Source organism: Hyperolius riggenbachi, chromosome 3 (assembly GCF_040937935.1).
Source record: "Hyperolius riggenbachi isolate aHypRig1 chromosome 3, aHypRig1.pri, whole genome shotgun sequence".
Taxonomy (NCBI): Eukaryota; Metazoa; Chordata; class Amphibia; order Anura; family Hyperoliidae; genus Hyperolius; species Hyperolius riggenbachi.
The window spans coordinates 31,574,549-31,591,618 of NC_090648.1; the positions used below are offsets into that span (position 1 = coordinate 31,574,549).

The 17,070-nt window shown below is 47.6% G+C and overlaps 1 protein-coding gene across 2 annotated transcripts in view; it reads left to right on the forward strand.

The window, feature by feature from the left end:
- Positions 1 to 17,070, forward strand: part of LOC137562523 (phospholipase D2-like) — a 144,311-nt gene that overhangs the window by 54,848 nt on the left and 72,393 nt on the right. For both annotated transcript variants that reach the window (XM_068273933.1, XM_068273934.1), the window contains exons 2-7: positions 3,603 to 3,723; positions 8,753 to 8,883; positions 10,084 to 10,235; positions 13,047 to 13,155; positions 14,698 to 14,763; positions 15,704 to 15,762. In XM_068273933.1, coding sequence (XP_068130034.1) covers positions 3,603 to 3,723; positions 8,753 to 8,883; positions 10,084 to 10,235; positions 13,047 to 13,155; positions 14,698 to 14,763; positions 15,704 to 15,762 — 638 coding nt within the window. The remainder of the gene's footprint in view (positions 1 to 3,602; positions 3,724 to 8,752; positions 8,884 to 10,083; positions 10,236 to 13,046; positions 13,156 to 14,697; positions 14,764 to 15,703; positions 15,763 to 17,070) is intronic.

Consider the following 17,070-nt stretch of genomic DNA (forward strand, 5'->3'; position numbering starts at 1 on the left):
AAAGGGGCTTTACATAATTTCTTATTAGGGCCATTAATTTCGGCTCTTCCTGCTCAGTAAGCCAGCACCTATTCAGTAGGAGACCTTGGGCAAGACTCCCTAACGCTGCTATTGCCAGTGGCTGCAGCTCTGGCGCTTTGAGCCCGCCAGGAGAAAAACGATATATAAATGTTCTGTCTTGTCTAGTACTACCCGTATATGTGTGTATGTTTATCTCATCATGTCACTTCAGGTGCACTAAAATGTGAGTGTAATGCAAATAATAAAGTATTTGTCAGTGTTCTATATAAGCCAGTTTATTCTGACAAATTGCCAGCTTATTTCACTTTGGTCATTTTACTATATCAAAGCCGGCTTCAGCCAGTTAGAAATCTCACGTTTTTTTTGTTTGTTTTTTGCAAGTATAGTAACGGTACTCTGTTTGGTGTACGTATCATCTCCAGATGCCCATCTTCCTGCATGAGTGATAGGTTGCATAAGGCAGAAGGAAACTGATTTACATCACTTGGCAACATCCTCTGCAGCAGCTCAATATTCCCAAACTTGTCCTTAGAGCTTAGGGCCAGTGCGTGTGATCTGCAGATAACCCTGCCTATGCACAGGGGGGTCATTCGTGTCTCAGGGATATGGATTCCTCTAGTTTATGGAGGATCGACTTTGATTCTCCTCTGCTCTAAATAAATGACAAACTTGGATTAACTTTACAGCCCAGGAACTAAGGCAGTGAGTGAAGCGTGCTGACACTCCCGTTCAGCATGTACTGTAAAGGTGTCTTTGTAATGCCTTGTGTCGGTGCAGAGCTTCCCACCAGTTCCTCCAGCATATTATGGCTTCTTCCCGTCCTCCCGTTTAGTTATTTAACATTGCTGAGATGTTCATTACCCCACCTGTGCCTGGGTGAGGCCGCCAGTAGAGCCTGCACCATTTGGACTCAATAATAGGTCGGTAGAATACCACATTGGGCTCTATTCTCAAAGACTTCCCGCATGCGGTAAAGTACATGCGGGAAGTTTGCGACCAAAATACCGTCAAGTTGACATTCTCAAAATGTTCCGCATGTTTTTTCCATGCGGAAAAAGTGCGGTAAAAGTGCGGGATCCATGCGGAAAAGTCGGTATTTTCCGCAATAAAAAAATCAATTCTTAAAACTGTTCAGGCACATCACGTCGTTATTTACCGATTTTTTTTGGGTTTTTTTTTTTGTTTGTTTTTTTTATCACCTACAAGTAGTAGGTGATATATTCTGCATCCCATTGACTTTAATGAAGTCTGGAGGCTTAAAGAGACTCTGAAGCGAGAATAAATCTCGCTTCAGAGCTCAAAGCTATCGTGCCGCTAAACGGGGGTCCCTTCACCCCCAAAGCCCCCCCCCCCGCAAGACTTGGTCGTACATTTGGTCGCTCCTGGAGGCAGGGCTAACCGCCGCAGCCCTGCCTCCAGTTGCGTCTATCAGCAGCGCATCGCCGCCTCTCCCCCGCCCCTCTCAGTGAAGGAAGACTGAGCGGGGCGGGGGAGAGGCGGAGATACGCGCTGACAGACGCGCGTGGGGCAGGGCTGCGGCGGTTAGCCCTGCCCCAACCAGGAAGTGCTCCCCCGCTGCACCGAGGGGATTTGGGGGATCAGGGACCCCCGTTAAGCTGCGGGATAGCGGCAGTTTAGCAGGGGCACACATGCCCCAGCTATTTATGAGGTCTGAAGCGAGATTTATTCTCGCTTCAGACTCTCTTTAAGGGCTGTGCTTGCTGGACTTTAACAATTTTTTAAACACTTTTTCATTCGACCTTCATGCATGATTTCCGCATGAATGATGGCTGTTTCCACATCTTTTTTCCCGCATGCGGAAAACATGCGGGAAATATTAGTGAATGTGGAAAAATTGCGGAGTTTACCGATGGCGGAAATATAGCGGTAACATTTTTCTGTGTTTTTGTCATCTTTGTGAATAGAGCCCAATCTGTGTTTTAGGCTGGGTTTACACATAACAGAGCGTGAAAGGTCGCGCTTTCTGTCATGTGTTTTTAGTGTTTGCGTTTATTTTTCTATCGTTTTGCGTGCATTTTTTGGCGTTTGCTGTTTGCGTATACAAAACGCATTGTATGCGTGTTCCATGCATTTTTATATTTCAATTTATACAAATCATTAGGAAGACAACAGGAAGTGGAAATACATCACACAATAATTTAAAAAAATGCATATAAAAACGCATGAAAAAAACACATACCATTGCGTTCCCAGTGACTGTCATTTATGTGCGTTTTTGATGCGTTTTTAAATATTATGCAATGCACACATACAAAACGCATATGCGTTTTTTCATGCGGCCCATAGACTTCCATTAGCGGCAAAAAAGCAGCGTTTTCCACAACGCTAGCATTTCTACTAAGAGTGCACCCAGCCTCAGGCTATTCCCCCCCCCCCCCCCCCCAAATTCACACATGCGGTAATGCAGTAATAGTCATTCACCAAAAAACATGGCTTTGATTCACTGATGATCTGTTTGGTAAAAAAACAGTCTCACCAGTTGTGGAGGAGGTCGGGCAGCAAGCTGTGTTGTGCTATGTGAGGTTTTCCCACCTCTGACCAGAGTTGAGGTGATTCTTCTGGTGGTCTGCCTTAGGCCCGGTTCACAATGTCCTTAAAGGACAACTGTAGTGAGAGGGGTTTGGAGGCGGCCATATTTATTTCCTTTTAAGCCATACCAGTTGCCTGGCTATCTTGCTGATCCTCTGCCCCTAATACTTCTAGCCATAGCCCATGAACAAGGATGCAGCAGATCAGGTGTATCACGGATGAAAAACTCATGCCTTGAAAAAACTGATCCGTGCCATTGATCATTTATCGTACAGATCAGTTTTCTATCCATGCCAGTGTGAATCGGGCCTTAAAACCTGAACTGAAAATTTAAAGTCAAAATAAGCATACACGAGTCATACTTACCTTCCATGTAGTCTACTCCTCAGTGTCTTTCTCCTGTCCTGCGTCCTGTTTGTTCACTGTGATCAAGGGAATTTTCCGTCCTCCATTTTTTTAAAATGGCCATTACTCATAACAGCTTTCTGGCCAGCACACAGTTAAACTGTAATATCGCCCACTTGAGCCATAGGGAAACATGGACATTACCTGGTACATCAGTTTTCCTCTCAGCTATAACTGACAGCAACTGATATTTTACTGACAGCAACTGATATATTTCAGATCTGACAAAATGTTGTCAGAACTGGAAGGGATTATTGTCTGAAGAAAATGGTGAGCTTCTGAGAGGAACTGATGGCAAGGCAACTATGTAATGTTCATTTGAAGTTACCTCATGTGTTTATTTAAAATTTTTCTCAGTACAGGTTCTCTTTAAAGAGGTTCTGTATGGGTTTTTAAAAACAATAAGTGTCACTTGCCTGGGGCTTCTACCGCCCCCCTGCAGACATCTTGTTCCGCGGCGGCCTCCACGATCCTCCGGTTCCCGTGCCATGGGTCACTTCCCAATTATTCATCTAACTAGACAAATGCCACTGCCACTGTATGTCTTATCTAGGCGATTTTTATATATGGTATAATTTTAATTTTTTTAAAAAAAAAAAAAATTATTTTTTTTTTTGCTGGTGAAGGTGTCGGCCATCATGGAGTCGCCGGACACGCCGGACGGCTGTTTTCAGGACCACTTGGACAACGCAGACCTGGACATCGAGGAACTGGTTGAACTGGACTCCATAAGAGAAGATGAAGATGGTAAGGGCTCTATCATGGACTGTCGGGTAATGAATACAGCAACACGAGAGTATGTATACAGGAGTATAATGTTCTCCTTAAAGGGAATGTGAAGCGAGAGGTATATGGAGGCTTCCATATTGATTTCCAGTTGCCTGGCAGCCCTGCTGATCCTCTGCCTCTTTAGCCATAGCCCCTGAACAAGCATGCAGCAGATCAGGTGTTTCTTACATTATTGTCAGATCTGACATTAGCTGCATGCTTGTTTGTTTCTGGTGTGATTCAGACACTACTGCAGCCAAATAGATCAGCAGGGCTGCCTGGCAACTCGTATTATTTAAAAGGAAATAAATATGGCAGCCTCCATATCGCTCACCTGGGGTTCACTTTAACCACTTCACCTCCAAAGGATTTTTCCCCTTAAAAAAACAGTGCTAGTTTCACCTGTCAGCACTCCTTCCATTCATTCGCCTGTAACTTTATTACTACTTATCACAACAAAATGATCTATACATATATTTAATTTTTTTTATTTTTTTTTTTTTACACCAATACGGCTTTCTTTGGGGTATACTTTTTGCTAAGAATTATTTTATTCTAATTGTGTTTTAACAGGAAGAATAAGATGATGATAATTTTAAAATACATGCTACTATAATTTAAAACCCACACATTTTATTTGCCCATTTGTCCCGGTTATTGCAACGTTTAAAACCTTTTTCCCTGTCACAATGTTTGGCGCCAATATTTTATTTGGAAATAAAGGTGCATTTTTTTTTTCAGTTTTGTGTCCATCACTAATTACAAGCCCATAGTTTATAAAGTACCAGTAATATACCCTCTTGACAAACATTAAAAAAGTCTCTAAGGTAGCTTTGTATGGTTATTGTATGTATTATTACTACGCAAAGAGGAAGCAATGCGTGGACGTGTAAGTATCGGGTTATGTGAATGAAGGCACCGTCTCATAGACTGCTGTGGTCATTCACACGGGGACTGAACTGTGTTCCCATTCATTGGTCTCCCGGCTAACGATTGGCGGCAGTATAGGCGGTGGGTACACGTGCGCGCGTTAGGGGTGTGTCGAGCAGAAGTGCACGGCAGGCAGGGATATAGTAGCTATGTCTCTGCAAGAAGATATGGGGAAATGCAGGGATGTAGTTACTCATCCCGGGGGATGGGGAAGTGGTTAAACAATGCCAGTGGGGAGTTTGGGTGACAGCATAGATGCCCATTGAAATATTGGTATGGGGGAGAAATTTGGGCCAATATACCAATATTTCAATGGGCCGCTAGGAGACTGTGAGATGGCGAAACGGCCGTCTATTTACAATGTACAGCGCTGCGAGGCTGGCGGGGGGAGGGAGGGATAGAAAAATAAAAAACAATAGCAAGATTTATAAAAAAATAAATAAAACAAATATTTGTAAAAAAAACACAAACACTCTGGAAGCGATTAAAGTCCACCAACAGAGGGGAGAAAAGGAGGGGGGGGGGGGAAATCACCTGTGTGCTGAGTTGGACGGCCCTGCAGTAAGGCCTTAAAGCTGCAGTGGCCTAATTAGTGAAAAATAGCCTGGTCACTAGGGGGGTGTAAGCCTACGGTCCTCAAGTGGTTAGCTGTGGGGGAGGGGGATGGTGTTAAATTTAGGATTCGGTAGAGGGAGGGCTCAGTGTGAGGACAGGGTTATGTGTAGCTGTAGTAAAATATCAGTATTACCAATATTTTACTGTAAAGTACAGTAAGAAATGACGATCGTTAAATATCTGTAAACTTACAGATATATTGCAATAGATGTTTCTGTGCACCCACATTTCCAGGCACCCCTCCTTAATGTACGCCCTGAAACAAGCATGCAGCTAATCTAGTCTGATTTCAATCAGCAGAACAGCCATGCCATCTGCATTGTTTAAAAGGAAATGCATATGGCAGCCTCTATACCCCTCTCAGTTCAGGTGTGCTTTAAACCCCCAGTTTCTAAGCCTTTTTCACATTATTCAAAATGTAAAGTGTACCTGAGACAGGCGGGGGGTGTAGCCATGGCTAGGGATGCCGCTGTGGTGCTCAGCCACTGTGTTCTTCCACCTGGGGCCTTTTTTCATAGTTTGGGCAACATTCAGGAAAATAGCAGCAGGCAGTGCAGGGGACTGTACTACTTCCTGCACTAGGTGTAGCACCCCTCCCTGTCCCGTGGGCAATGTGTCTCCTCGCTCTCTACACACAGCCTGCAGTGAGTGAATGTGTAGAGCAGCAGGGTGAGTAGAGAGAATGATTGCTGTGCTGCAGCTGGGACATTAGCAGGTAGAGGTGACAGGATGTGTTTAGTGCTTCAGAAGTTGCCTGTCATTAGTAGCCATGTGCACTGGCTGCAGTAATGCCCTGATTGCCCTGGACTATTGATTATTTATCCTGATCAGAGTAATTCATCAATAATGCAGGGCAATAATGCGGTTACAGAAGCCAGTGATGCAGGTGCTGACAGCTACTTCTGTAGTGAGCAGAGAAGCAAGCTCTAGGCAATTTAGATTACTTTGATTGCAGATCCCCCTCCCACCCTGTTGTCTTCCCCCATGACCCTTTCCTCTTCTTATATTTCAGTGGCTACTTTTAACAGCATGTCCCTGCCTGACAGCACTAGTAATGTCTGCAGTCCTGGTGAGAGGTCTTCCTGCCATTTCTCCTCTCCCACCTGGCTCCCTGTCTTGTGTCTCTACCTCTGTACAGCGCTACGGACGATGTTGGCGCTATATAAATAAATAAATAAAAAATAATCTCCCCCCCCCCCCCCCTCCTTCTATGCATCCCTCTCTTTCGTATGTTCCCCTTTTCTGACTGACTTCAGAGGAGCTCGCAATCTAATCATGCCATAGTCATAATCTAATGTCCTACCATATTATTATTATTATTATTATTATTATTATTATTATTATGATGTTTTATTTATAAAGCCGTGAACTCTTCTGCTGCATGGCCATGTCATTGACTGTCCTCAGAGGAACTCGCAATCTAATCCCTGCTATAGTCATAGTCTAAGGCAGGGGTCTCAAACTCAATTTGCCTGGGAGCCGCAGGAGGCAAAGTCAGGATGAGGCTGCGCCGCATAAGGGATTTTACGTGTCCCCGCCGCAAAGCGAGTGCTGCAGAGCCCCCAAATCGCCCGGGGGGGGGGGGGCAATCCGCCGGCATTTCCTGGAAGGGGCAGAGCTTTCAGCTTCAGCTCTGCCCCTCCCGACGTCAAACGCAGCGGATCGCCGCCTCTGCCCGCCCCTCTCACTCTTCCTTCACAGAGAGGGGCGGGGAGAGGCGGCAATCCGTGCGGCGATTGACGTCAGGAGGGGCAGAGCTACAGCTGGAAGCTCTGCCCCTCAGCGCAGTCGTGGATGTTTGCCCGGGAGACTTGGGGGCTCTGCAGCCCTCGTTTTGCGGCGGATTACTTGGGAGCACTGAAGCGAACTATAAGGTAAAATAGGCAAAAATAGTTCGCTTCCGTGTCGCTTTTGCTGGCGTGGGCCACAAAATATTGTATCGAGGGCCGCAAATGGCCCACGGGCCGCGAGTTTGAGACCCCTGGTCTAAGGCCACATACACACATCAGACCATAGTCTTTGGAAACTGAAAGATCACAGACCAATCTTACCACCCTTCATGTAGTATGAGAGCCATACTCTACACAGTCTTTTCTATGGAGCTGAACTCCACATCAGACAGAAATCTTTGCAAGATGCTGCACACACAGATGCTGTACAGACACAAAAGATCAGTATCTGCAAAAGATCCGTTCCTGCAAATTGCATTCATAGTCTATGAGATCTGCAGATCCTCATACACACCTTGTTTAACTGACATTCATCTGCAGATCAGACAATCATCTGCAGATCTGAAAATCCATCCTGGTGAATCTGATCTGCAGATGAATGTCTGTTAAACAAGGTGTGTATGAGGATCTGCAGATATCATAGACTATGAATGCAATTTGCAGGAACGGATCTTTTGCAGGAACGGATCTTTTGCAGGAACGGATCTTTTGCAGGAACGGATCTTTTGCAGGAACGGATCTTTTGCAGGAACGGATCTTTTGAATGTGTACAGCATCTGTGTGTGCAGCATCTTGCAAAGATTTCTGTCTGATGGGGAGTTGAGCTCCATAGAATAGACTGTGTAGGTATGGCTCTCATACTACATGGAAGGGGGTAAAATTGGTCTGTGATCTTTCATTTCCCAAAGACTATGGTCTGATGTGTGTATGAGCCTTAATGGCCTACCATATTATTATAGTGTGTGTGTGTGTGTGTGTGTAATGTGCTGTGGAAAATGTCAGTGCTAAATGTATCAGCGCTGCGTAATATGTTGGCGCTTTATAAATACAATAAATAAATATGTACATACACACAGAGTACATAGTCATGTCACTGACTGTCCTCAGAGGAGCTCACAATCTAATCCTACCATAGTCAGTCTAATGTCCTACCATATTATTATTATGAATTTATATAGCGCTGACATCTCCTGCAGCACTGTATAGAGTACAGCGTTTCATAACTGTTAGCTCCGTCCACATCCTGATGACTCCTTTTCTCCCAAAATTTGCAGCGATTAGCTCGGCGCCTCGACCCATCAACCCTCCCATCAAAAAAATTGGTTGTTTGACACAAGAAAAACAAAACCTTTTTTCAGAGAGAGTGTGTGAAAGTTTCCCCTGCTGAATACAGAGTGTCTTTGTGTTGGAAAGCCCCCAGCAACACAATGGTGAGGAAGAGAGGCTTGCTGAGTCTCTGAGGCTCTTCCACATTCCAGTGGAGGGGGTCAGTGACCGCTGAACGGCCAAGGTCCTCGGTGTAAATGGGACAATATGGCTTTGGAAGTTATTCATGTTGTGAAAGGCATGCTTTGAAAGCACCGTAATGGTCTATAAGCAGTGTGGGGAGCATTAGGGAAAATGTCCTACTGTGTGTCTGCATGGATGTATCTCTACACATCCACCCATCCAGTGCTCCTTCTCTCCATACTGAGTGCTGACAGTTCTGATCACTTTCTTTATTTTTTTTTCAGCTTCTCATCTCAGCCCGTTCCTTGTCATCCACGACCTGAAACCACTGAAGCATCAGGGCTCTGTCTTCCTAAAAGGGGTCCCGGTGACGGCACATCCAGCACAGACTGAGCGCTACACCAGCGGATCAAAGGTGATGGAGATTAAGATTTAAAGTGTACCTGATATGATGGAATGCAAACGTTCTATACATACCTGGGGCTTCATCCAGCCCTCTTCGACCTGAGCGCTCCCTTACTGCTGTCCTCCGCCTCCTGCATCCTCCGCTATGGTCTCGGTAACTCCTGCCGGGTGACACTGACAGAAGGAAGCTATGAGCTGGCCCAGTCCTCCTGCAGGGTGACACAGACAGAAGGGAGCTGTGAGTCTACCCCTCCTCCTGCAGGGTGTGACACAGACAGAAAGGAGCTGTGAGTCTGCCCCTCCTCCTGCAGGGTGTGACACGGACAGAAGGGAGCTGTGGGTCTGCCCCTCCTCCTGCAGGGTGACACAGGCAGAGGGGAGCTGTGACTCCGTACCTCCTCCTGCAGGGTGACACAGACAGAAGGGAGCTGTGAGTCTGTCCCTCCTCCTGCAGGGTGACACACAGACAGAAGGGAGCTGTGAGTCTGCCCCTCCTCCTGCAGGGTGTGACACAGACAGAAGGGAGCTGTGGGTCTGCCCCTCCTCCTGCAGGGTGACACAGGCAGAGGGGAGCTGTGACTCCGTACCTCCTCCTGCAGGGTGACACAGACAGAAGGGAGCTGTGAGTCTGCCCCTCCTCCTGCAGGGTGACACAGGCAGAAGGGAGCTGTGAGTCTGACCCTCCTCCTGCAGGGTGACACAGACAGAAGGGAGCTGTGAGTCTGTCCCTCCTCCTGCAGGGTGACACAGACAGAAGGGAGCTGTGAGTCTGCCCCTCCTCCTGCAGGGTGACACAGACAGAAGGGAGCTGTGAGTCTGCCCCTCCTCCTGCAGGGTGACACAGACAGAAGGGAGCTGTGAGTCTGCCCCTCCTCCTGCAGGGTGGCACAGACAGAAGGGAGCTGTGAGTCTGCCCCTCCTCCTGCAGGATGACATATACAGAAGGGAGCTGTGAATTTGCCCTGCCTCCTGTAGGGTGACAGACAGAAGGGAGCTGTGAGTCAGCCCCTCCTCCTGCAGGGTGACACAGAAAGAAGGGAGCTGTGAGTCTGCCCCTCCCCCTGCAGGGTGACACAGCGGGGTGATGCAGACAGAAGGGAGCTGTGAGTCTGCCCCTCCTCCTGCAGGGTGACACAGAATGACATGCAGTATGTGTGTTTCATGTCTATGTTCCTTAGTGTGTATTGACTTATACAACCTGTCTTTTTAGGTCCGCACCAGCACTTTATACTCCTTTCGTCTGACACATGGACCGTTCCAATGGACCATCAAAAAGAAGTTCAAACATTTCCAGGAACTGCACCGGGATCTGCTGAGGCACAAGCTGTTTGTCACCATCCTGCCCCTGAACCCGCTGACACGGTTAGTGTGCTTACTCTGAAAGCGGCATGCTTTGTAGCTATCAGACTAGTGGAATCGATTTCCAGCAATGAGAACAGAAAGTAGGCCGGATTTCGCCAAATTTTTGTCCAAATTCCAATCGGTCTGCAAGAATCTCCAAATTGGATTTGTGAAACTGGCATATTTGAATAGTTAAACGCTTGTTAATTGACAAAAAAATGTCAGGTGATTTTCCGCATGTGTTTACGTGTAGGAAAAATGCCCAATACGGATGCTAGCCTATGCATTGACATTGCTGTGCGTATTCCAGGTGCAGAAAATCGCAGAGGTTCGCATGATGTGGAAAGGCAGCCTAAAGCTGGCCATACACTATTCAGTTACTATATAAATAAACAAAAACTGACACTTACCTGGGGCTTCTTTCAGCCCCCTGTAGCTGCCCTGTCCCGTGCCGTCCTCCTCCGATGCGCCGTTCCCCGCCGCTGGCACCGTGCTAATTAGTCTAACTAGACGAATAGAGCAGCGGCTGCATGGCTGTGGCCTCGCGCGGGCTCACGAGCTTGGTGCGCAGGCGCAGTACAAGATTACTTCCTATTGCGCCTGCACAGTAAGCTCCCGATGATGTGCACAGAAGCGAGCCTGCATGAGGCCACGGCCACCCAGCGGCAGTTCTATTCGTCTAGTTAGAGGAATAATTAGCACGGTGCCGGCGGCGGGGAATGGAGGATCGGAGGAGGACAGCGCGGGACATGACAGCTTCAGGGGGCCGATAGAAGCCCCAGGTAAGTGTCCGTTTTTTGTTTAATATAAAGACAAACGCTTATATCGCGCTTTTCTCCTGGCGGACTCAAAGCGCCAGAGCTGCAGCCACTAGGACACGCTCTATAGGCAGTAGCAGTGTTAGGAAGACTTGCCTAAGGTCTCCTACTGAATAGGTGCTGGCTTACTGAACAGGCAATGCCGAGATTTGAACACTGGTCTCCCATGTCAGAGGCAGAACCCTTAACCATTACACCATCCAGCCACTGCTTAACCTCTTGAGGACTGCAGGGCTAAACCCCCCTAGTGACCAGGCCATTTTGAGTAAAATTGGCCACTGCAGCTTTAAGGCCAAGCTGCAGGGCCGCACAACACTGCACACAAGTGATTCCCCCCCCCCTTTTCTCCCCACCAACAGAGCTCCCTGTTGGTGGGGTCTGATCGCTCCCCCCATGTTTATTTTTTTCCCGCCCCCCAACTCCGCCCCCCAAGCAGGAGATGCGCGCGCAGCCTGCGCGCGATCTCCTGCAAAACAGAGCCCCAGGACTTTACGCCAATCGACGTTAGGCGGTCCTGGGGCTGCCGCCGCGGCCACACCCATTGGCGTGATGCGGGCGGCAAGAGGTTAAGGATTTGTAGCCAGGCATGGCCTTGCCTTTTGTGTTCAACAGTTGTCAAGAGAAAAATTAGACAAGACAAATATCATTTATATTGCACTTTTCTCCTGGCGGACTCAAAGCGCCAGAGCTGCAGCCACTAGGACGCGCTCTATAGGCAGTAGCAGTGTTAGGGAGACTTGCCTAAGGTCTTCTACTGAATAGGTGCTGGTGTACTGAACAGACAGCTGAGATTTGAACACTGGTCTCCTGTGTCAGAGGCAGAGCCCTTAACCAGTACACTATCCAGCCACTATCCATGTAGGCAAGAGAACCCCTTTAAGGGCTCTGCTTCTGACACCGGAGACCAGGGTTTAAATCTCAGCTCTCTCTGTTCAGTAAGCTGCACCTATTCAGGAAGGAAACCTTGGGTAAGACTCCCTAACACTGCTACTGCAGCTCAAGCCCTTTGAGAAAGGAGAAAAGCGCAATAAAAATATTGTCTTGTCAGCCAGTTGTCTCTAACCGCATTAAAGGACAACTGACGTATATGGAGGCTGCCATATACATTTCCTTTTAAATCATACCAGTTCCCTGGCAGTCCCGCTGATCTATTTGGTTGCAGTAGTGTCTGAATCACACCAGAAACGAGCATGCAGCTAATCTTGTCAGATAAATGTCACAAACGCCTGATCTGCTGCATGCTTGTTCAGGGGCTATGGCTAATAGTATTAGAGGCAGAGGATCAGCAGGGCTGCCAGGCAACTGGTATTATTTAAAAGGAAATAAATATGGCAGCCTCCATATCCCTCTCACTTCAATTGTCCTTTTGAAGCAACATGCTTAAGGCTGGGAACACACTTGTCAGTGCGTGAAAGGTCACGTTTTCTGTCATTTGCGTTTTTAGTGCGTTTTTGTGCGTTTGCATCTTTTCCCGCACATGTGTTTTTCTTGCGTTTTGCGTGCATTTTAATGCGTTTGCGGTTTGCATATACAAAACACATGCGTTTTGCATGCGTTTTTTGTATGCATTTTATGCAAATCATTAGTAAGTCAACAGGAAGCGGAAATGCATCATAAAACATATTTTTCTTAAACAAAACATGCAAAACGCAATACCTTTGCGTCACCATTGAAAAAAACATGCAACAAAACCAGTGTTTTAAAACTCACACAAAATGCATATGGCTTTTTTTTTTTTGTTTTTGTTTAATATGGGTTTTTTTTTTTATGCTGCCCATTTACTAACATACGCATAAACTATGCATTTTATGCAACTCTAGCGTTTCTGCCTAGTGTGTTCCCAGCCTAACAGTGGACTGCATCATTTTTTTCCCATAATACATTGTGCTGCTTAGTGGATCAGGTCAGGTCAAAGAATAAGTATATGGACGTATATTACAGACGTGTGTCCCACCACATGCTATTCAGTCACACGTCGCCTGGAGTTATAAGTTATCTGTCACTCTCTCCTCAGGTTCACAGTGGCTCGCTCCCGCTCCACTCCTGCGATCCCCACCACAGGGACGATGCCCTCGCTGCCGCACGCTTCTGGTGACTCCTCCCGCAGGACCTCCAGTAAACAGGTACTCTGTGAAGATGGCTAATCTCCTAAATCCGGCATCAATTCGTTTCCAGGTTCCAGGCAGCCTGTAATCTGTTAATAATGGGATGTGAATGGCATGACCGTCTGTGCAGGCCTTACATAACCGAAAGCTACCCACAATGCACCAGTGCTCAGCCAGACATCTGCCTGGGACTTGTTTGTTTCACTTAGCTGTTATTAGTTAATTCAGTTTTTACAGTTTATTTTGTACACAGAGGCTTGTTTTTTACTTTTAACCTAGATCAGTCACAGTTATGGAAGTAATAGAGTGTTCATAGACTGCTGACGGGGGAGCCTGCGGGGAAAAAAGGACACCGTGAGGAGAACGGGAATGTTCTATAGGACCCAGAGCCTTCCCTTTCCTTAGGTATTTTTTATTTTTATTCTTACTTCAGACTCCCTTTTAAAGAGGAACTGTAACGACAAAACGTCCCCTGGGGGGTACTCGCCTCGGGTGGGGGAAGCCTCCGGATCCTAATGAGGCTTCCCACGCCGTCCTCCATCCCTCAGGGGTCTCGCTGCAGCCCTCCGTGCAGCGGTGACGTAATATTTACCTTCCTGGCTCCTGCGCAGGCGCTCTGATGGCTGTCGGCTCCGAAGTAGGCGGAAATACCCGATCGCCGTCGGGTCTGCTCTACTGCGCAGGCGCAAGTTTCCGGCGCCTGCGCAGTAGAGTGGACCCGACGGAGATCGGGTATTTCCGTCTATTTCCGTGCCGAAAGCCGCCACAGCACCCCCACTGGAGCCTGCAAAGGTAAATATTGAAGCTACAGTCGGCTCTGTCGCCGGCTGTTCGGAGGGCTGCAGCGAGACCCCTGAGGGATAGAGGACGGCGTGGGAAGCCTCATTAGGATCCGGAGGCTTCCCCCACCCGTGGTGAGTACCCCCCAGGGGAGGTTTTTGTTGTTACAGAGTCTCTTTAAAAAGGATCTGCAGCTTACTATTGGAAAGTAGGAGAGGAAGCATAAAGCACAGTCACTCTGCCATACAAATGGTGATTCCTGGTTTCCAGAGAGTGGGGTGGTCTCGGGCCTGGAATGAAATAGTGTTAAGGCTCATACACAAGGGGCACAACTGTCGCCACAAACACGTGGCACGCGCATGTCTGAGCGGCAGTTGCCCCGTGTGTATGAGGCGCGCACCCCGAACTGTCGCCGGAGACAGCAGTTGCCGTGCGATTGAAAATTTCAATCACCGGCAACTTCTGTCTCCGCAACTGTCGCTAGTCCGCTGCGTGTGTATGTGCGGACTAGCGACAGCTACCCACAGCCAGAAGGGAGGTTCCGGCAGGGGGAGGAAACTTTCGGCGACAGCTTCCGCGGCGTCTCTGCCTGTTGGGCAGAGAGGTGTAGACAGCTGTCGCTAAGGCGGAGCTGTCGCCGAGCTGTTGCGCACACGTCTCCTGTGTGGCTAGCAACAGCAACAACGGTGCCCTGTGTGTATGAGGCTTAATCTTAAAAGGCTCTGGATTTTTAGTTTCATGTTCCTGACCATTATTGTGAACCACCTTTTTGTCTTGTAGAAGTACCTGGCAGAATATCTCAATGGGCTGCTGGGGACAGCCTTCTACAGAAACTACCACGCAATGGTGAGACGGCCCCTCTTGTCCACACCCCCTGTGACTCCGCTTTACCCTGGTATAGTAGCTGGTCCACAGAAAGCTTAGAATACGGATGATGCAACTCATTGGCCGATTCAAATGACTTCAGCACTAAGCTATATAAGTAACGTCTACTTCAGAAGTATGGAGTGTGAAGAAGATTTTACTTTGGAGGCTTACCCTTTTAATCTTTTGATTGAAGTGTATAATCTTCTAAAGTTTAACTCCTCCTACTCCTCCTCTACCTACCCCTCTGACACCTCTTCTTACTTCTCTACTTCCTCTCTAACTCCTCCGCCTTCCTCTGACTCCTTTTTCTCACCCTTCCCCAATGACTCCTCTGACTTCCCCATCTCACTCTTTACTTCTCCTGCCTTCCTCTCTGACTCCCCTGCCTCTATTTCCATGGCCTTCCCACACATGTTCTGCCTTCCTCTCTGACTTCCTGTTTGACTCTTTGGCCTACCTTTTTACTTCCTCTTCCCTTTTTCTCTGATTCCTCTTCCTTTCTTCTCTCTGCATCCTCTGACTCCCTTTCTGACTCCACCATTCTCTCCTACTCCACCATTCTCTCCTACTCCTCTGAATTCCTTTGGGACTCCTCTGCCTTCCTCTCTAATTCCTCTGCCCTCCTCTCTGACTCCCCCTATTTCCCTCTGACTCCTTTGCCTTCCTTTCTGAAACCACTGCTTACCTCGCTAACTCCTCTCCCTTCCTCTCTGACTGCTCTGCCTTCCCTCTCCTTCCTTGTTTACTTCTTTACCTTCCTCTCTACTTCCTTTGTCTTCCAGCACCTGTTCTGCCTTCCCCTCTGACTCTTTTGCCTGCCTTTCTGACTCTTTGGCCTACCTCTTCTTCTTCCTTCTGAGGTGTCCTCAGTTTCCAGGAAATTATGACTTACTCAGATTCTCTGTCCTCTACTTTCCAGTTGGAGTTTATAGAAGTCAGCCAGCTATCCTTCATTTCAGACCTCGGACCTAAAGGACTGTGAGTAGCAGCTTTCATTTAAAGGAGAACTCTATGGTTTATGGTTTATTACTGGATTGTCCATTCAATAGCCGTTACATTTTAAATTTATGTTCTCTAAATTTTATGTCCTTCAAACATAACGAGTTGCAGAAAAGTTAAAGCTCTTCTCCAGTTTCAGATATAAATATTCCAGAGAACAGTGACAAAATTACTGGACATCCATGCAGGATATCCAGTCATAGATTTGCTGATCATATCAAGTGTCTAATCAGGTGTTGACATTTTGATCACGTGACCAGAAGCAACAGATCTCAGGCTGCACGTGTCCTATAGGTGTAGCACTCTTAAGCTATAAATGCACTGATGGATACTGTCACCCAGCAGAGGTCAGGATTCGATCCCTCAGGCAACAGTTTGAGGCCCGATGCTGTACAGATGCGTCACTAGCCTGCGACGTGCCTGTTGCTATGGTGAGTGGATGGACAATAAGTGGAGCATGATGGAGCAGCCTACCGCTGGTGTGTAGAGATAAATGTGCACATCGCTCATCAGGGATCGCTTGAGATGCCTGGTCTTTAGCAGATGTCAGGCAGCAGCTGTGCATACACAGGATTCACACAAGATTTTTGGCCAAAGAGGTCTTTATTGGCTGCCAAGGCTGAGGTCAATCCAGCGCAGTGGCGGCGCCCCTAAAATTCTCCAAGCACCCCCAATGCACCCCCCCAGCGTGATTGGACTTTTAGTGTCTAATAGACGCCGTGTCAGTTCACTGACAGCAGCAGCTCGCAGCTTCGACAGCAGCAGAGCAGGGCAACGGTAAAATGGCGTCCGAAGCCCTGCTCTGGAGACTTTGAGTCTGCAGCGCAGGGCTTGGGTGCCATTTTCCCATAGCCCTGCTCAGCACGGGAGTTTCAGACAGTTGCTGGCTGCACTCTGCAGAGGATCATGGGAGCTGCGCGCTGGACGGAGGCCGGGAGGACGTCTGGAGTGCTGCAGGTGAGTAAATGGTTTTTTTTTTTATTTTTTTTATTAACAGCAGATGTATGTTCTGGCCAGGTCTGCCACATGATTGCACGTATTTTCTGGCCAGGTCTGCCACATGATTGCACGTATTTTCTGGTCAAATCTGCTACATGATTGCACGTATTTTCTGGTCAAATCTGCTACATGATTGCACGTATTTTCTGGTCAAATCTGCTACATGATTGCACGTATTTTCTGGTCAAATCTCCTACATGATTGCACGTATTTTCTGGTCAAACCTGCTACATGATTGCACGTATTTTCTGGCCAGGTCTGCCACATGATTGCACGTATTTTCTGGTC